Source organism: Moschus berezovskii, chromosome 15, assembly GCF_049115385.1.
Source record: "Moschus berezovskii isolate FMDL1 chromosome 15, NW_MosBer_1.0, whole genome shotgun sequence".
In the NCBI taxonomy this organism is placed as follows: domain Eukaryota; kingdom Metazoa; phylum Chordata; class Mammalia; order Artiodactyla; family Moschidae; genus Moschus; species Moschus berezovskii.
Genome location: NC_142474.1, coordinates 68,363,549 through 68,384,439, shown reverse-complemented (window position 1 = coordinate 68,384,439; position 20,891 = coordinate 68,363,549). Strand labels below are relative to the sequence as shown.

The 20,891-nt window shown below is 48.2% G+C and overlaps 1 protein-coding gene across 3 annotated transcripts in view; it reads left to right on the top strand.

The window, feature by feature from the left end:
• Window positions 1-1,786: 1,786 nt before the first annotated feature.
• Window positions 1,787-20,891, top strand: part of CAMK1D (calcium/calmodulin dependent protein kinase ID) — a 408,921-nt gene continuing 389,816 nt past the window's right edge. For all 3 annotated transcript variants that reach the window (XM_088844185.1, XM_055427668.2, XM_055427673.2), the window contains exon 1: window positions 1,787-1,963. In XM_088844185.1, the coding sequence (XP_088700311.1) occupies window positions 1,872-1,963 (92 nt within the window). In that variant the 5' untranslated portion in view covers window positions 1,787-1,871. The remainder of the gene's footprint in view (window positions 1,964-20,891) is intronic.

Sequence of the window (20,891 nt, the reverse complement as noted above, 5' to 3'; positions counted from 1 at the left end):
CTAACAGCCCCTGAAAGACAGAATCCAGCATGCAGCTGTGGGGGACTGGGCAGGCCAGGTTATCTTCCCACCTCCTTGGGTGAGGGAACAGGTAGAGGCCGGGGAGGAGTCCAAACGGCTTCTGGGAGGGCAGTAGGCCTGTCAGAACGAGGAAGAAGGTGCTAGGTAAGTTTTCAGGCAGTAGAATTTTTCCCCCCTTTCGCAGTGAAATTGGAACAGTACTGGGAAAATGGGACAGGTGTCAGCAATCAAGACACAAGGCTGTTTATCCAACTCAGTCGAGGGGCTCTCCGGGAGTGATAGTCTTTATACGAAGAAAACTGCAATTTTTTGAAACAAGAGATAGTCCCCGCAGGTTGAGGATGGGCATCCGCACGTGGATCGCCCTCTGACAGGTGGACAGGGAAGAAGAATGGACAGTCAGAGTGCAACTCGGAGATGAAAGGCCGGGGGAGGGGAGCGGGGAGCTCTGGGTGCCTTTCTCCAGGCTGTTGGAAACGCTATTTCCAGGTACATGCCCTGAGACAGGGTGCCCTACTAAACCCGCCGCGCCCGGGCTTACGAGGGGCAGCCCTCCTGGCGAGGAGGGTGTGGGGCAGAGCTTCACTTTCCTCTAAGTCTCTAGGTTTCGGTCGATGGAGAGAGGGAGAGACCAAGAGGAGTCGAGCTGGAGCGAAGGCTGGTCCAGGCCCGCCCAGGCCCGCTCCAGCCCCAGGCCTGAGGTAGCCCGAATCCACCCGCCGCCCGGCCGCCAGATAACCCCGGGAGTAAAGCTCCCAGGGGAAAACGAGGCAGCGCCTGGCACGTCCTGCGCGTCCCCGGCTCCAGGGCTCCCGGCTCCCTCCACGCGGCGCGGCCCCCTCCCCCGGCCGTAATTGGACTCGAGCGCCGATTTTGGTGCAATGCGAATTAGCTCCAGTCGCCAAGTCGTGAGGCTCCGGGAGCGCCAGCCACCGGCCGGCGCCTCGCCGCCCGAGTCAACGCCCACCTCCGCCAGCATCCCCGCCGCCGCCTTTCGTCGCCATAACAACCGGCCCCCGCCCAGCCCCGCGCCGCGCCGGGACGCCGGGGGAGGACGCCCCCGCCCCCGGCGCCCCGCATCCGGGCGGCCTCGCACCCCGCCCCCTCCCAGCCGCGTCCAGGCGCGGCGCAGAGGCGCCCCCTCCCGCCGCGAGGGAGGAAAGCCCTCGCGCCCCCGAGACTTTGCAGAATTAATTAGGCAGCTCGGGAGGGCCGGGGTCCTTCAGCCAGCTCCCCGACTTCCGCACCTGCCCGGGTTCCCCGCACCTGCCCTTTCCCGGGCTCCAGGGCTCGCGCGGCGGCGGGGAGCGCGGCCGGGCGGCCACGGCGGTGCCCCCGCGCCCGGGGCACGGCGCTCCCGGGGAGCAGGACATCCCCGAAGGCGGCAGCGCGCGGGAGGCGGGGAGGCGGGAGGCGGCCGGGGAGCACGGAGAGGGCGGGGAGCCCGCAGGAGGAGGAGGGGGGAGGGAGCAGGGCGGGCGGCGGGGAGGGAGGAGAAGGGAGGCAAGAAAGTAGCAGAAAGTGAGGCTGGCAGCCGGCAGCGAAGGAGCCGGGCGAGCGGCGGCAGGAAGTCTGTGCCCAAGACGCGCAGAAATAAGAGCCAGGGAGGGACCGCGGCGGCGAGAGTGAAAGAGGAAACTGCAGAAGAGGAAGCTCTGCCGCAGCACAAAGTCTCCTCGGCTCCCGCGCCGAGCATCCCCGCGCCGCGCGCCCAGCCCTCCGGGCCCGGCGCGCCGCCGCTGCTCCCCCGCCGCCGCCCCCCGGCGCCCCCGCCCGCGCGCCCACCGCGGCCCCCCGCGCCCCTGGCCGCCCTGCCTCGCCGCCCTCCGCGCACGCCGCCCTCGTCTGCCATGGCCCGGGAAAACGGCGAGAGCAGCTCCTCCTGGAAAAAGCAAGCTGAAGACATCAAGAAAATCTTCGAGTTCAAGGAGACCCTCGGAACGTAAGTGGGGAGCGGGGAGAAGAGGGTGGAGGTGGCAGCGGCCGCGGGTGCAGAGGTGGCTCTCGATGCCACCGCCGCCGTCGCCGCCACCGCGGCAGGAACCGGAGGGTCGCCGCGTCCTCATTGTCCAGTTCTCGGCTCTGCGGAGCCCCCCGCGTGCCCGCCGCGTGGGTCTGCGCCCCGCGTGCACGAGTGGGCGCCGCGCGGGGGCGGGGGAGGCCCTGGGATTTCGGGGACGGTCGCAGGCGGGCGACTTTTCACTTCCCTGACACCGCCGCCCTCTCGACTCATTCTCCCCACGCGTGGCTGTGGGCTGAGCGTGGTGGATATTCCTGTTTACCGGCTGCGTGCGTCTACTCACCGTGTGCACGGGCGCACCGTGTCGGCGAGAGACGTGGTCAAGAGGAAATCCGACTCCGGGCATTCCCATTTCTGTTCTAACATCATGTATTCTTAGAGAATTGACATTTGCACGTACTCGGTGCAGGCAATACTTTGGATGGCCGCGCGATTGGGGAAGGGAGGAATTTCGCAGTGTGCAGGGTCACGTGTGGGCTGAGCCTTACCTGAGCGTCAGTCCATTTCACCGGGCTCAGCAGCACACGCTGGAGTGCTGTTGTCAGAAAGGCTCAAGCATGTGCTGCTCCATTCATCTGCTGTTCCTTTTCTGCCCAAGAGTTGGTTTTTGTTTGTTTTGTTTCGGAGCGCCTCAGAATAGGTAGAGAGGCTGATAGTGAAAGAGGATCGGTTGCTGCTGGAAGAACCTGGAGTTGGAGTTATTGCCTCCCCTCATGTGATCAGTATGTAAGCATATGTATTCACACACATACGTGCTGTATGAGCCGAACATTTTGCAGGGGTTCATGGAGGTGTTGGTCAAGCTGCTAAGAGAAAGAGGAGGTGTTTCATGAGATAAATTAGGGTGCTCTTCTTTTCTGCCTTCTTAATCCCCTTTTACTTGTCATTGTGGTTGGTTTGCTTTTCCAGAACCATATTTTCAAACCCAGATTGTTTTCTGCTCCATACTCAGGGTCATGAGTTGTTTGGTCATTTTCCCTCTCCACTCCAATATCTGAAGTGGGTCCCCCAAAGCCAAGTTGGTTTGCTTTTCCAGAACCATATTTTCAAACCCAGATTGTTTTCTGCCCCATACTCAGGGTCATGAGTTGGTCATTTTCCCTCCTCACCCCAATATCTGAAGTGGGTCCCGCAAAGCAAGTTGTGAAGCATCCCTCCGTGCTTCTGATCCTGGGGATGCACACTTACCTAGAATGAGAATAGGGTCTCCCAGATTTTGTGCTCACTTCAGGGACCCAGTCTACCTATGGGTGTAGACTTTTTGTCTTTGTTGGAAAGAAAACAGAAAGAGCTTCGCGTTTTCATAGCGAGGGGCTCGGGGCTGCGTCTTAGTGCGGCCAGTTAAGGGGTGAGGTTTGGTCAGAACTCTAGAAGATTACCCTTGAGGTTTATTTGGGTTTGGGGGAGTGGCTTTGAGATGGTTAAGTTGCTGAGAAAGAAGCGTGTCCTTTGTGGTCATCCTGAGAATGCTCATGTGGCTGAGGATGAGCGGGCTGGAGAGAGTGGAGTCCTAAGGTAGGAGAATGCATTGCTTGGCACATCCTCACTGGAACTTCTGGAGCTGGTTCCTCTGCCTGCAGCTTCCAGACAGACAGATGCAACCTCTTCTGACTGTCTCCTGCTCCCCAGGAGAGCCCTGAGGCTGTACCTCTTCAGTGGTCAGGGATGCTCAGCCCGGTGAGCTGTGGCTTCAGAGTGGCTCCTGCTGTGGTCGGCACTGTTTGAGGATGACTGTGTGGTTCCACTTCTGGGCAGGATGGGGACTTGCTTGATGGGTGCTGGAAAGAACATAGAGCTCTTGCAAGATAGCCTCTTGGACTCTGGCCACGTTCCCCTTAGAACCTGGGGATGGGTCTCTGTTAGGATTCCAAAGCTTTGCCTGCTGTCTTGAAAAGGGTTCTTTGAAAAGGACCTTCAGGCTGTGGTTCCTTCCGGCTGGCAGGAGTTCTCGAAGAGCAAAACACAAACAATAAAATGATCAAAATGTTTTCACTCAATAGCATGGTGATAATAATAGTAGTAGTAGTAATTGTAGGTGACTTTATTAAATGAATACCAAGTACCAGTTGATATCCTAAGTGCCTTGTGGGTATTAACTCCTTTTATTCTCATGATAACCTGATGAGGTAGGTATTTCCTATTTTCCCCACTTGGTAGATGGGAAGACTGAGGCAGAGAGAATTCAGTGACCTGCTAAACAGGATCTACTTATTAAGTGGAGCTGATACTCAAATCTAGGCAGAACAATTTATAATTATGCATAGGGGATTGAGCCACTCTGTGGATTATGTAACAGCAAATGTTAATAATTTGACTGACTTTTGTATTTGGAAAGCTAATTTTAACATTAAAGAATTATATTAATTTTAATATTAAGTTAAAACATAATTACAGGGTAACCTGTTATCCAAACATGTAACTTGTCAAAGCTTTTGGATTATCAACATCTTTTTGTCTTTTGGACTTTCTAGAAGTGGTCCAAAATTCAGGGTTCCTGTTTCCCCCCCCGGGGCCAAGTCCAGCAACCTTGAGTCTAAACAGATGTCACTTCTGCTCCTCTCAGTGTGGATTTTGAATTTGGGGTCTTGTTTGCAGTGAAACCTAACATCAGTCAAGGGCTTCAACACTAACAATTGGAATTCATTTCCAAGGTGCTCTGCAAGCCCAGTCATTTTGTCACACTTTTACCATATGCCTTTAAGATCCTAAGGCAGGAAAGCCCTTCCAGGAGACAGATTGTCAGCTGTTAAAATGCCTTTGAAATAAAGCATTGTAAAGACCCAAGGAGCACTCACTTGGCCAGACCTTGTAATCTGATATTTGGCTGCCTAGTTCAGGTACCTTTCCATGCGGAGCAGAAGGTTTACTGTTGAAGGCCAAAGGGTCAAGGCATGTAGATTGTGTGGTTAGCAGGACCTTGCTGGAGGGTGGGGGGCAAATGAGAGTGAAGGCTGGCCTAGAGAGTGGGAAAAGAGCTGGAGGAAGCAAAGGACAGTGTAGGGGAAAGGACCCACTGGGAGGTTTGGACCTGGGTTTTCTGATACACCCCTGAGCCAGTCCTCCGGAGAAACCTCTCAACTTGTGGCCTTCAGTGTGTCTTCCTTTGAAAGGAAATCCCAGGGCCTAACCCTACCTCCAAACAAGGTGGGAAGGTTTAAATACTGTTCATTAATCAACGCCATGCTTTCAGATCCCTGGTACCCCAAATAAATGTTGTGTAACAGCAATTAAGAGTGGTAAATATCTCTGTGGTGTGTTTGTTGAGGCCATTCAGGCCTTCTCTACCATAGGTAGGTGTCTTTCCACATCTTCTCAACCAAGAAAATGAAAATAGGCCATCTGAAGAAGGATATGGATGGGAAGAAGGCTTTGACCGTGGTGTGCAGGAATTACCCCAGACTTATGGAGGTGGCTTCTATAATTTCCACACCATGAAAGGCATCTGAACAGCAGAGACCTTGATAGTTGGCACAGAATGGTTCTTCCAATACACCTCCTTTCCCCTGGAATACAGAAATGGCACGTCCTAGAAAATAGACATTCATCTCTGCAGGGTATGAATACATGCTTTTCTTACAGATCAAACGTTTTGTGTTGAAGTAGTTGCTGTTTGAGGGGGCTGGAGCGGGCACCAGGGGAGTCTTGGTCCTGGGTTCAAGGTCTGGCTCAGTCACTGGTCAGGTGTGTGGCCTGTGGGCTACTTGGTCATTTGTCCACATGACTGGTCTTAGCTTCATCACCTGTCAAATCAGAGGGGCAGAGAAGATGGGATGATTTTCAAGTGCTCCTACAACCCTAAGGTTTTTTGGCTTGTCTGGGTAAGAGAGGCACTCACTATAATTTTCTGGTAGCTTTCATGTGTAGCTGGAACAGCTTGGTCCATTTGGAGGGACATTTTTATGCCCAGGCTAGTAGCAAAGTGACATAATTCAGGATAGGAATTCTTACCCCACTTGATGTCAGTAGCACAATGCCTTTGCTTCTTCATGAAACGAGTGCCTGCTGGGTGCTGCTTTAGGAAGAGTATAAATAGAAATTTCTGTGAGGCCAGCACTGTCTTTTTCCACTAGTATCATACTTACATGCCTTTCTCTGAAATTGCTCAATCAATACACCTGTTGAGGACACGTGATTGATTTATCTGAAGGCCTGGGTAGAAAACAGACTCACCTGTTCTTTTTGGTTGTAGAGGGGTGGTGTATGGATATTGGAGGAGGGGGAGATTGCAGATCTCTTCCTGGTGATCTGTGTATTTGACTGGCTTTTTTGAGAGTGTTCTGGGACTACTCACAGTTGTAGAGTCTGGGAGAAGCATTTGAAAGAATGCTCCTCCAAGAGGAGCAAAGAGAGGGGTGGGCAACCCCGAGAGTTCTCCTGGAGGGTATTCCAGATGCAGTATTGGTTAGAAGTTTGCATGTCTCAGCCCTTTGTTTGAGGCATGATATAAATTCAGCCTCTTGTACATTTAAAAATATTGATCAAACACCTGCTATATTCTAGGCACTGATGGGGGTGGGTACAGCAGAGAACAGGCAGACACAAATGCCTGCTTTCCTGGAGCTCACATTTCTTTCTCATTCTCTGGTGAGGAAGCCAGAAAATTAAAAATATGAATCAGGAAAACGAAGAGTATGTTTCTGATAGGGAGAAATAAAGGGAGAGAAATAAAGCAGGGAAATGGGATTTTCTGGAGCAGGAGCAGAGGTAGGGTGGGGTGGGGTGATGGGCACTTGAATAGGGTAGCCAGGGAGGACCTGGCCCAGAAGCTAATCTGTGAATAAAGACCTGAAGAGATGAAGGTAGAATGTTCCAGTTGAAGGGAACAGCAAGGGCTGAGGGCCTGAGTGGGAGCAGGCCTGGTGTTTTTAAGGCCCAGCTTCAAGGAGGCCCGTGTGCCTGGAAGTGAGTGAGCAGCAGCAGGAGCTTGGGAGCTGAGGGGACACAGGTGTGGGGTGTGGAGCTGGGGGAGGGTTGGTCGAGGTTCCAAAGGGCCTTGAAAGTGACAGTGTTGGCGCTCAGTCCTGTCTGACTCTTTGCGACCCCATGGACTGTAGCTCAACAGGCTCCTTTGTCCGTGGGATTCTCCAGGCAAGAATACTGGAGTGGGTTGCCATTCCCTTGTCCAGGGGATCTTCCTGACCCAGGGATTGGACCCTGCATTGCAGGCAGATCCTTTACTGAGGCACCAGGAAAGCCTTGGAGTTCTTGGTAATAGACTCTGCTTTTGCTCTAAGGAAATGTTGAAGGGTTTTGAATAGGGGTGTACCTTGACATAACTTGGGTGTTTCCATCGTGGCTGCAGTTGCTGTGTTAAGAATGGACAGGCACATTCAAGGGAAGAAGCAGGGAGACCAGCTTGGAGGCTGTGGAAACAATTGCAGGGTGAATGGTGGTGGAGGACGGGGAGAGGGCGCAGCTCTAGAGGTGATGAGAAGTGGCTGGACTCGGGAAGCTGACGGAAGGAGAGCCAGTAGGAGTCGTTGGTGGGTTGGGTGTGGCTGTGAGATGCGCCTGGGATTTCGGGGTTGGGAGAGAGATACCACTTGTTGGTTTTGGTCAGTTTTTTTCCAAGAATTTTCTGAGCACCTGCTCTCTGAGCACAGCAGGGCTGTCTGTGTTCTGGGAAGCTCTTGGAAAGAGTTTGGAGGGAAAGCTCACATCCTTTGGGCTCCTGGGTTTTTCTTATGAGGAACTCTTGGATTTGTTTATTTAGAAATAAAAAAAAAAATGTTTTGGCCACGCCACAAGGCATGTGGTCTCTTATTTCCCCAACCATGGATGGAACCTGTGCCCCCTGCATTGGAAGGGGTGTCTTAACCACTGGACCACCAGGGAGGTTCCTTGGGTCCCTTAGGTTTTCAGACTAATCTGTTTCTTTCCAAGAGCTTGTGTTTGGGATGACTCTTGAAGTATCTCCTCTTCTGTCACGGAAGGAGGTCATGATAGGCTTGACATTTGAATAGCTGGATGAATTGCTTAACTTTCTGTGAAAATGCCATGTTTTGCCTCTAGAATTATCAATAGGAAGATCACTCTGACAGGTGGACCTATAACCTACAACTCTGCTACTTGATTTATGAATGTATTTATTTTTATTTTTTAAATCTCCAACTTTATTTTTTTGACTGTACTGTGTGACTTGCGGGATCTTCGTTTCCTGACCTGGGATTGAACCCATACCCTGGGCAGTGAAAGCGCCAAGTCCTAACCATTGAACCACCAGGGAATTCCCTGATTTGAGAATTTAAAGCCCAAATGTTCTATGAAAAATAATAAACATGAGAAACTCTTGCTACTTCTTTCTTTGATAGGATGTTTTGTGTTTAGAGAGGAAAAGCCAGAAGTTTTTCCTCTGTTGCGATAAAGATAACAGACTCTCATGGCTTTACAGATTAGTAGGGTGGAATTTGGGAAATTGCACTTTTTAGAGCTTGTTCCTGGAGGGGCTAATGAAGACTGTCTCTGGTAGAAATTTCTGGCTCAAACTTGGCAACCGAGTGGACAGTAATTAGACTTGGCAGGTGGACATTCGTGTCCTCTCAGGGGAGGATTTTAGGGGTTGAGTTTTTCTTTGGCTGGGTCTCCATAAATCCCTTTAATCCTTCCTTTCCCCAAATAAATCTCCATAAATCCCCTTCAATCTTTCTCCTTCATCTCCTCCTCTCCTCTCTGGGAGGGCTTAGTACCGGTTCAGCAAGGGACTGTCACATTATTGGTCATCTTACACCCACAGGGGTAGACCCGAGGACCTCATATTGCCTCCAGTCCTCATCAGGTTTTGCAGGAATAGCCAGAGAGCCCACGGCCCCTGGGACACATTTCTTCATCTGAAGAAGGAACCGCTTATGGGTGGCCAGCACAAAGCCTGGAGCCCTCATTAACTGATGCAAGTTTGTTTTCTGACTCAAGATGGTCCATCCAGTGCATGTGTGACAACAGGAGGACATGTGGACCCTGGGAGAGACGCCAACACGACCTTCTTTCTCAGTTCACGTTGGGTACCTCCCTTTGACCCCCTGTGGTGCAGGAGGTCACCTTTTCCTTGGGCTAGTTTTCTTAGATCCTGCTTGATTTTTAAAGATGTTTATTATGCAGTGTATGTATTCTTCATGTTTGAACCAGACCAAATGGATGCCACAGGCCAACTTCATTCTGTGCCAAGTTCATTCCCTGTCTCCAGTGGTCAGCTATGAGTCTTGTGCTGTTTTTCTTCATATTTCAAATGCATTCAGAGATGGAGGAATTCCGTTTCTTGTTAACACCAAATCTTGAGGATAAGCCTGTAAGACAGCATATTGACTGAGGCCAGGCTGGGGAGGCACTGGGAGGCAGTGAACCGTGACAGAAAGGCAGCTCCAGCACGGCCATCCATACCTGTGTTCCTCTTGACACCCATCCTTCGACTTTCTGAGTTAAGATGGAGATGGAAGTTGCTGCCTGCTGGGGTTTCTGTAAGGATTCAGTGGCGCCTCTGAAGTGCCTGGAACAAGTGGGGTTGAGTAAATAGCACCTGTCATCAAGTTCCAGTTGCCTTTAGCAGCTGGTGGAGGATGACTGGATGTTCAGGGCCAGTGCCGTGAAGAACATGTCAGTATCTGCTGGACATTTTTTAAAATATTGATTTATTTTGGGTGCACGATCTCTTAGCTGTGGCATGTGGGGTCTTGTTCCCTGACCAGGGATTGAACCTGGGTCTCCTGCATTGGAAGTGTGGAGTCTTAGCCCCGGATCACCAGGGAAGTTCCTGACTGTTGGAAATTGATTTTTGGAAGCTCCTGGCGTAGAAATGCAGAATGGTGTATACGGAACCTCCCTCTAGAGTTGATTTAAGAAACCAACAACAAGTCCTCAGTCAGCCAGAGGGGAACATTCCCTCGATGTTCCACCCATCTCAGTACTGAGCTGCTAAGAACGGAGGCTCTAAGTCCCCAGGACAGGGGTGCAAATCCTGGGTCCCCTACTTTCCAGCCATATGGTTTTGGAAAAATTACTTCGCCATTCTCAGCCTTGTGCCCTCATCTGCACGACAGGGTAAGACTTGCACCCAGTCTAAGGGTTGCAGTGAACGTTAGATGAGGGTGTATGAAAACCACTCGGGGCAGGACATGGCTGTGGATCTGTGGGCCGTGAGTGCTCCTTCGGTCTCTTTCACCCTTGCGGTGCTGACACACTGCTCCTCAGAGGTCACTTGCACACATCTGGAGGGTGCATTGCACCATCCAACACTTGCTTCCCACAGGAGGCTGGTTGGTTCACCTGGTACTCCTGTTCAGCGAGAGACTCAGCCCCCAACGTGTTCCGGGCCAGCTCGAGTGTTGAGTGACCTAGTTTGCTGCGTACACAGACTCATCCCTTCTCTGGGTTATCTCATCAGCTTTGTGTCTCTGAACCTCTCCCTGCACCCTGAGCTGTTTTTTTTTTTTTTTTTTTCTCAATCTATCTCTACATCAGTTTGTGCAAGAGCCTCTTATAACTACAGTTTCTGTTTTCCCCAGCAGCTCTTAGATCTTGATGCAGCTGTGGCCCTTCTTGCAGCTGAAACGTGCTTCTCCTTTCTGGGAATGGCTTCAGTCTTTTCTGCTTTGCTTTCTTATTGAAAATAATATGAGGCTTGGAAGAATGAAGTAACTGGTCGATTACAGTGTTCCAAAACATCAGGGAGTTTTGTAAGTTTAAATTCTGTAGGTACTCAGTTTATTTTAATGCTGGAGAATTTAACAAAAAGCAATATTTCTAGGTATATACCACATCAACAGACATAACAGTTTATTCAGAATTATCCTTATCAGGATGTTTTAGACATGGACATGGGCAAACTATGGGAGATGGTGAGGGGCAGGGAGGCCTTGCATGCTACAAAGAGGCCTAGGTTTGCAAAGAGTCAGACACGACTTAGTGACTGAACAACATCCTTATCAGGGACTGTTGGATGGGGGATGGGAGATGATCTCAGAAGTTTAATTCCCCAGGTCGCAGGATGTAGGTATAACGGTTGGAGAGCTCATGTCTGAATCAGGTGAGATTCCTCATCTATTTTTTTTTTTTTAATTGGAGTACAGCTGGTTTACAGTGTTGTGTTAGCTTCTGCTCTACAGCAAAGTGAATCAGCTGTACATATACATCTACCCACTCTTTTTTGGATTTCCTTTCCATTTAAGTCCCTGCAGAGCACTGAGTAGAGTTCCCTGTGCTGTACCTTAGGATCTCATTAATTATCTGTTTTATGCACAGTATCAGTAGTATATATACGTCAGTCCCAGTGCATCCCACCCTTCTTTCCCCCTTGGTATCCATACATTTGTTCTTTATGTTTGTGTCTCTATTTCTGTCTTGCAAATAAGATCATTTATACCATTTCTCTAGATTCCACATACATATATGTTAATATACGATATTGTTTTTCTTTGAAATCCCTCATCTTAACTTCTCTGTTAGCCCTTTTGATGGCCAAACCGGATTTGGGGTCACAGTTTATTGGTATCTCTGCAATGTGGTGAGCGGGGACAGAAAAGGCTTTTCAGCTGGACAGAGTCAACAGTTTTACTGGTGAGAGGCCCTCTTCTTGGACTTTTATAACCACGGCTCCCATATCTGAAATTGCTTTTACACCAAATCGGATTTGGGGCTATAAATGGAATCCTAAAGGTACCATATTCAGTAAAACCTCGGACAGTTCCCATTTTCAAGTGATGCTCCTACCTGCCCCACGCACAAGGCTGTCCCTTCCTGCCAAGGCCCATGGTGTTGTGGAGAAACAGTAAGAAGGAGATGAAGCTGGGCTCAGCTTAGGGGTCTGGTGGGGTGATGGGGATTGGAATGAAGATTGACCTTTTCCTGTCCTGTGGCCACTGCTGAGTTTTCCAAATTTGCTAGCATATTGAGTGCAGCACTTTCACAGCATCATCTTTCAAGATTTGAAATAGCTCAACTGGAATTCCATCACCTCCACTAGCTTTGTTCGTAGTGATGCTTTCTAAGGCCCACTTGACTTCACATTCCAAGATGTCTGGCTCTAGGTCAGTGAATATGTTATCGTGACTATCTTCGTCGTGAAGATCTTTTTTGTACAGTTCTTCTGTGTATTCTTGCCACCTCTTCTTAATATCTTCTGCTTCTGTTAGGTCCATACCATTTCTGTCCTTTATCGAGCCCATCTTTGCATGAAATGTTCCCTTGGTATCTCTAATTTTCTTGAAGAGATTTCTTGTTTTTCCTATTCTGTTGTTTTCCTCTATTTCTTTGCATTGATCGCTGAGGAAGGCTTTCTTATCTCTCCTTGCTATTCTTTGGAACTCTGCATTCAGATGCTTATATCTTTCCTTTTCTTCTTTGCTTTTCGCTTCTCTTCTTTTCACAGCTATCTGTAAGTCCTCCTCAGACAGCCATTTTGCTTTTTTGCATTTCTTTTCCATGGGGATGGTCTTGGTCCCTGTCTCCTGTACAATGTCACGAACCTCCGTCCAGAGTTCATCAGGCACTCTATCTATCAGATCTAGTCCCTTAAATCTATTTCTTACTTCCACTGTATAATCATAAGGGATTTGATTTAGGTCATATCTGAATGGTCTAGTGGTTTTCCCTACTTTCTTCAATTTCAGTCTGAATTTCGCAATAAGGAGTTCATGATCTGACCCTCAGTCAGCTCCTGGTCTTGTTTTTGCTAACTGTATACAGCTTCTCCATCTTTGGCTGCAAAGAATATAATCAATCTGATTTCGGTGTTGACCATCTGGTGATGTCCATGTGTAGAGTCTTCTCTTGTGTTGTTGGAAGAGGGTGATTGCTATGACCAGTGCATTCTCTTGACAAAACTCTATTAGCCTTTGCCCTGCTTCATTCCGTGCTCCAAGGCCAAATTTGCCTGTTACTCCAGGTGTTTCTTGACTTCCTACTTTTGCATTCCAGTCCCCTAGAATGAAAAGGACGTCTTTTTTGGGTGTTAGTTCTAAAAGGTCTTGTAGGTCTTCATAGAACCGTTCAACTTCGGCTTCTTCAGCGTTACTGGTTGGGGCATAGGCCTGGATTACTGTAATATTGAATGGTTTGCCTTGGAAACGAACAGAAATCATTCTGTCATTTTTAAGATTGCATCCAAGTACTGCATTTCGGACTCTTTTGTTGACCATGATGGCTACTCCATTTCTTCTAAGGGATTCCTGCCCACAGTAGTAAATATAATGGTCATCTGAGTTATATTCACCCATTGCAGTCCATTTTAGTTCACTGATTCCTAGAATGTCTACGTTCACTCTTGCCATCTCCTGTTTGACCACTTCCAATTTGCCTTGATTCATGGACCTAACATTGGGTTCCCATGCAGTATTTCTCTTTACAGCATCAGACCTTGCTTCTATCAAAAGGTCAATCTTCATTCCAATCCCACAGAAAGGCAATGCCAAAGAATGCTCAAACTACCGCACAGTTGCACTCATCTCACACGCTAGTAAAGTCATGCTCAAAATTCTCCAAGCCAGGCTTCAGCAATATGTCAACCATGAACTCCCAGATGTTCAAGCAGGTTTTAGAAAAGGCAGAGGAACCAGAGATCAAATTGCCAACATCCGCTGGATCATGGAGAAAGCAAGAGAGTTCCAGAAAAACATCTATTTCTGCTTCATTGACTATGCCAAAGCCTTTGACTGTGTGGATCACAATAAACTGTGGAACATTCTGAAAGAGATGGGAATACCAGACCACCTGACCTGCCTCTTGAGAAACCTGTTTGCAGGTCAGGAAACAACAGTTAGAACTGGACATGGAACAACAGACTGGTTCCAAATAGGAAAAGGAGTACGTCAAGGTTGTATATTGTCACCCTGCTTATTTAACTTATATGCAGAGTACATCATGAGGAACGCTGGGCTAGAAGAAGCACAAGCTGGAATCAAGATTGCTGGGAGAAATATCAATAACCTCAGATATGCAGATGACACCACCCTTATGGCAGAAAGTGAAGAGGAACTCAAAGCCTCTTGATGAAAGTGAAAGAGGAGAGTGAAAAGGTTGGCTTGAAGCTCAACATTCAGAAAACAAAGATCATGGCATCTGGTCCCATCACTTCATGGGAAATAGATGGGAAAACAGTGGAAACAGTGTCAGACTTTATTTTTTTTTTGGCTCCAAAATCATTGCAGATGCTGATTGCAGCCAGGAAATTAAAAGACGCTTACTCCTTGGAAGGAAAGTTATGACCAACCTAGATAGTATATTAAAAAGCAGAGACATTACTTTGCCAACCAAGGTCCGTCTAGTCAAGGCTATGGTTTTTCCCGTTGTCATGTATGGATGTGAGAGTTGGACTGTGAAGAAAGCTGAGTGCTGAAGAATTGATGGTTTTGAACTGTGGTGCTGGAGAAGACTCTTGAGAGTCCCTTGGACTGCAAGGAGATCCAACCAGTCCATTCTAAAGAAGATCAATCCTGGGTGTTCATTGGAAGGACTGATGCTAAAGCTGAAACTGCAATACTTTGGCCACCTCATGCGACGAGTTGATTCACTGGAAAAGACTCTGATGCTGGGAAAAGTTGGGGGCGGGAGGAGAAGGGGACGACAGAGAATGAGATGGCTGGATGGCATCACCGACTCAATGGACATGAGTTTGAGTGAACTCCGGGAGTTGGTGATGGACAGGGAGGCCTGGCGTGCTGTGATTCATGGGTTCGCAGAGAGTCGGACACGACTGAGCGACTGAACTGAACTGAACTGAACTGGGGTGATGGGGACGGCACACACCCCAGGGCCCATGCCCCCCACCCCCAGGGCTCTTCCCATTTCTTTAACCTTGATAAAAATGGCTGCTTGAAATTTGCCTTAAGACATTAGAAGATACAAATGCCTTGAAGTAGGTTCAGAGATCAGCCATCTGTGATATCAGTGATTTTAAAGCAAGTACTTTTTCCTCCCACGCCAAACTGACAAGAACTAGCAGTTTGGCTGGAAGACAGGAGGAACGTAGGTAATTGTGGTTTTGGACCTTTATTTGAGTGGGGATTGGGGAGGCACAAATGAGTTGCAGTCTGGGAAATTGAAGGCCAAGAGTGGCAAGGTGGGAGAGACATCCTAGGCCGACTGATGGATAAAAAACTAGGTCCTAGGGACTTCTCCGGCAATCCAAGGGTTAAGACTTTGCACTTCCACTGCAGGGGTCAAGGATTCAGGGAAGTAAGATTCAAACCACACACACACACACACACAGAGACACTAAGATTCAAGTCCCCCCCCCCCCCCACACCCATAAAACAAAAAACAAACCCTGGGTCCTAGACTGGCCTGGGTCCTAAAAGGGATGCGACTGTGGTGCTGCCTCTGTGACCCCCCAACCCCCTCCACCAGCACAGCCCCTGTTCCCAGGACCCCGCCAGGACTGTTCACACTGGAATTTAGCCTCACGGGGCCTTGGTACTCAAGGCTTCTCTAGGCCTGAGCAGGGTCCTTACTCCCATGAGAGATTTCGCTTCTCTTTGAAAATATGCCTTGAACAACTACTACAACCAAAAGCTGAAAGTGAACTTTTGGGGCAGATCTTGTATAAAAGTTGGGGCAGCCTGTATATGGCTGTGATATATAGGGATGCTGCTGCTGTGGTCCACTCTGCTGCCATTATCGATGGAGTTTGTGGTCCTAATCGTGATAAAAAGATGATGTTGACTTTTTAGGGCCCTTTTGGCTCCTTTGACAGCTGGGAAATAGAAGACCTTATATTTGCAGGTGTGTATTTTTAAACTGTGGCTAAAAAAATGCATAACCTAAAATTTACCATCTTAATGGTTTTTAAGAGCACAGCCCAGTGGCACTAAGGACATTCCCGTTGTGCAACCATCAACCTGTCTCCTCCACCTTCCCCGTCTCAACCTTTTCATCTTCCCAAACTGAAGCTTTATCCCCATTAAACACTCACTCCCCGTTTCCCCTACCCCCCACTCCCAGCAGCCCCTATGCTACTTTTTGCCTCTATGAATTCAGCTACCCTAGGTCAGTCCTAGAGGTAGAATCAGATATTTTTTGTCATTTTGTGTCTTATTTTATTTACCATAAGGTCCTCAAGGTTTATCCACATGGTAGCGTGTGTCAGAATTGCCTTCCTTTTTAAGGCAAAATAGTCTTTGATTGTATGGCTAGGCCACGCGTTGTTTATCCATTCTTGATGGTCACTTGGAGCTGCTTCCAGCTTTTGGGTCTTGTGAACAATGCTTTGTGAACATGGATGTACAGGTCCCTCCTCAAGTCCCTGCTTTCAGTTCTTTTGTTTCTTTCATTTCATACCCAGAAGTGGAATTGCTGGATCATGTAGTAATTTATGTTTCACTTTTTGAGGGACTCGCATATAGTTTTCCACAGCTCTGTGGTGTTTTGTGGTTTTAAAGAGATGGGAATACCAGACCACCTGACCTGCCTCTTGAGAAACCTGTATGCGGGTCAGGAAGCAACAGTTAGAACTGGACGTAGAACAACAGACTGGTTCCAAATAGGAAAAGGAGTATGTCAAGGCTGTATATTGTCACCCTACTTATTTAACTTATATGCAGAGTACATCATGAGAAATGCTAGGCTGGAAGAAGCACAAGCTGGAATCAAGATTGCTGGGAGAAATATCAATAACCTCAGAAATGCAGATGACAACACCCTTATGGCAGAAAGTGAAGAAGAACTAAACAGCCTCTTGATGAAAGTGAAAGAGGAGAGTGAAAAAGTTGCTTTAAAACTCAACATTCAGAAAACTAAGATCATGGCATCCGGTCCCATCACTTTCTGGCAAATAGATGGGGAAACAGTGGCTGACTTTATTTTTCTGGGCTCCAAAATAACTTCAGATGGTGATTGTAGCCGTGAAATTAAAAGATGCTTGCTCCTTGGAAGGAAAGTTATGACCAACTTAGATAGCATATTAAAAAGCAGAGACATTACTTTACCAACAAAGGTCCGTCTAGTCAAGGCTATGGTTTTTCCAGTGGTCATGTATGGATGTGAGAGTTGGACTATAAATAAAGCTGAGTGAGGAAGAATTGATGCTTTTGTACTATGGTGTTGGAGGAGAGTCTTGAGAGTCCCTTGGGCTGCAAGGAGATCCATCCTAAAGGAGATCAGTCCTGGGTGTTCATTGGAAGGACTGATGCAAAGAGCTGACTCATTGGAAAAGACCCTGATGCTGGGAAAGATTGAGGGCAGGAGGAGAAGGGGACGACAGAGATGAGATTGTTGGATGGCATCACCGACTCAATGGACATGGGTTTGGGTGGACTCCAGGAGTTTGTGATGGACAGGGAGGCCTGGCGTGCTGTGGTTCATGGGGTTGCAAAGAGTCGGACACAACTGAGCGACTGAACTGAACTTTGCATTCATGATTCCTTCTGCATCATAGGATAACCATGTAGTAGGGAGCAATCATGTGCTGCATCTTGCAGAAAAGAAAATGGAGGTTCAAGAGGTGAGGTGACTCCGGACGAAAGGTTGCTAAGTGGCAGGTGGAGATTGGAGCATCTTCTGACTCCCAGTTCAGTTCTCTTCCTCCCGTGTCATACTGCTTACAGGCTGGTTAATGGAGGCCGTGGGAACAGATGCCTCCCCGTTCTGTGGATGTGGTGTGGTTAGGACCCATTGGAGCCTGTTGGGTGCTGGTCAGCCACCTCTGGCCTGTATCCCTGAACCACTTCAGACTACCCCTGGTTCAACAACTGACTGCACAATTCTTGAATTAGGTTCTTCTGAGCATGTGTAAGTTGACTCAGCACAGTTCTGGAGAAAGCTGAGATCAGGAGTTCTGAGTTCAGTCCCGGCTCTGACATTTCCGAAGTGTGGATCCAGGACTTCCCTGATGGTCAAGTGGTTAAGACTCCATGCTTCCACTGCAGGAGGCAAGGGTTCAATCCCTAATTGCAGAACTAAGATCCAACATGCCGTGTGCCGTGGCCAAAGAGAGAAATATTGCCCCTTGGTGTTATCCTCTCTCTGTCTGGATTACCTTGTTTGTTAAATGTGGATGGTGACACCTGTTTCCATCACAGCCCTGTTGTAAGTCCTGAGGGAGGTAAGATATGTGTAGCAAGGCTTTACACAAATAGAGGGTATTATTATGTTTTGAAGATTATAGCTTTAAAATAGTCATATCTCATAAACGTTGGTGTCATACATACTCTTTGGAACCTAGCTATCATCTTTTGGGCAGGGTTCCTAAGAAGTTGGGCCATAATCAGCCTTAACTCTGAAACCATCAACACAAAACCCGAAGTTTCATAGTATATTTTATCTGGGCTGATTCAGGTGTGTGTTGTTTTCATTCTCAGTGTTTAAGTGATTGGTACTGTCAGAAAAAAAAATTTTTTTTAAATTTTTATTGGAGGCTAATTATTTTACTTTGCCAACCAAGGTCCGTCTAGTCAAGGCTATGGTTTTTCCTGTGGTCATGTATGGATGTGAGAGTTGGATTATGAAGAAACCTGATCGCCGAAGAATTGATGCTTTTGAACTGTGGTGTTGGAGAAGACTCTAGAGAGTCCCTTGTACTGCAAGGAGATCCAACCAGTCCATTTTAAAGGAGATCAATCCTGGGTGTTCATTGGAGGGACTGATGCTAAAGCTGAAACTCCAATACTTTGGCCACCTCATGTGACCAGTTGACTCACTGGAAAAGACTCTGATGCTGGGAAAGGTTGGGGGTGGGAGGAGAAGGGGACGACAGAGAATGAGATGGCTGGATGGCATCGCCAACTCTATGGACATGAGTTTGAGTGAACTCCGGGAGTTGGTGATAGACAGGGAGGCCTGGCGTGCTGTGATTCATGGGTTCGCAGAGAGTCGGACACGACTGAGCGACTGAACTGAATTATTTTACAATATTATATTGGTTAGTTTTGCCATACATTGACATGAATCCGCCCCAGGTGTACATGAATTCCCCCTCCCGAACCCCCCTCCCACCTCCCTCGTCCCCTTATCCTCCCTCTGGGTCATCCCCGCACACCAGCCCCGAACATCCTGTAACATGCATCGACCCTGAACTGGCGATTCATTTCACATATGATAATATACATGTTTCAATGCCATTCTCCCAAACCATCCCCCCCTCACCCTCTCCCATAGAGTCCCAAAGACTGTTTTATACATCTGTGTCTCTTTTGCTGTCTCATATACAAGTTTATCATTTGCATCTTTCTGAATTCCATATATATGCGTAAGTATATTGTATTGGTGTTTTTCTTTCTGGCTTACTTTACTCTGCATAATAGGCTCTAGTTTCATCCACCTCATTAGAAGTGGTTCAAATGCATTCTTTTTAATGGCTGAGTAATACTCCATTGTGTATGTCATCTTGGTAGAGAATTTCAAAATAAGGAAGAGTACAAGGAAGATGAGAATCATCAACTAGTTGGTTGGATGAATCTTGGGACTTTAGTCCCTCTAGCAGGCAGGGAGATCTCAACAGAGATTGGAGAGGTCAGCTGTATGGGGTTGGGGTGGGGCTGTGGTTATTCATAAGTTGATATGAAGATATTTCAGTATTTTACCAACTAGTCTGATTGAGCCACTGCCTACAGGTTGAGTATTGGCTCTGGAAATAGGGGTGTTGGTCTTTGTTGAATGTGGCAGACGTCTGACTTTTTTTGGGGTGCCGGTGTTTTGTGTTGGTTTGGTGCTGATGGTGATGGCATTGTTGGGATTATTGTCTTGACCCTCTCTCCTCTCATCACCACCTGAAAACACCGACGGAGTCATCAGTGGGACAGAACCAGGTGCCCACAGGCTTCCAGTGGGCAAATTACCCATGCAGGGAGAAGGAGGTAAAAAATAGTCATATCTGAGTGTGGCTGACTCCTGGGGTAGGGCACAGGAGTCTAGACTCTCAGTCCCTTCATGGCATGAAATAAATACTGTTTGCTGTGGACTGAATGTTTACGTCACCCCAAATTCACGTGTTGAAATCTAACCCCTAGTGTGATGGATTTAGGAGATGGATATTAGCATGATATCCTCAGGGCATATCCACGTGGTAGCATGTGTCAGAATTGCCTTTCTTGGGCCTTTGAGGGGTGATTAGGTCATGAGGGTGGAGCCCTCTTAAATGGGATCAGAGCCCTTGTAAATGAGGCCCTAGAGAGCTCCTTTGCCCCCTCTGCCATAGAGGACACAGTGAGAAGGCAGTTACTTGTGAACTAGGAAGTGGGCTCTTACCAGACACCAAATCTGCCCATGCCTACATCTTGAGCTTGAGGCCCTGCCTGGCTGCTTAGGTTCCCGGGCAGGTGGGGTCCTCTTGGGGCATGGATAGGACAGCCTCAGCATCTTCAGATCATTGTGCTCTCCTCACCCCTTCCTTTCTTGAAGGAATTCCTGAACATATATTTCCTAAATGTGGCCTCATCCTAGGATTGCAGGAATGGCCCAAGTAGATGCAGGGACCTCTAAAAAGCTTGGTTAACCCTGAAGGTCCTAAGAGCTGGGTGTGCTTCAGAAGCTCTTCAGGAATTTGGAGTTTGGGGTCTGTTTTGTGGGCTCCTAGCAAACTCCTGGGCTTTGAGCCCTATCCCTGCAGAAAACTCCTGGGTTCTTTGAATCCTGAGTAGACTGGGTCCCCTAAGCCAGGTCTGTCCCATAGGAATGAAAGAAACTTGATCTGGTCTTAGGTCCAGAAGCCATCTGGAAATGTGCCTTCGTTTAGTCCCGTCGGTCAGGTTTCAGGTAGGACTTTGGAGAATGGTGAGACTGATTCTACAGTTTTTAAAAATTCATCAGACTTTTTAAAAAAAATTTTTATTTATTTGGCTTCACTGGGTCTTTGTTGTGGCATGCAGGATCTTTAGTTCTAGCATGCAAACTCTTAGTTGTGGCATGTGGGATCTAGTTCCCTGACCAGGGA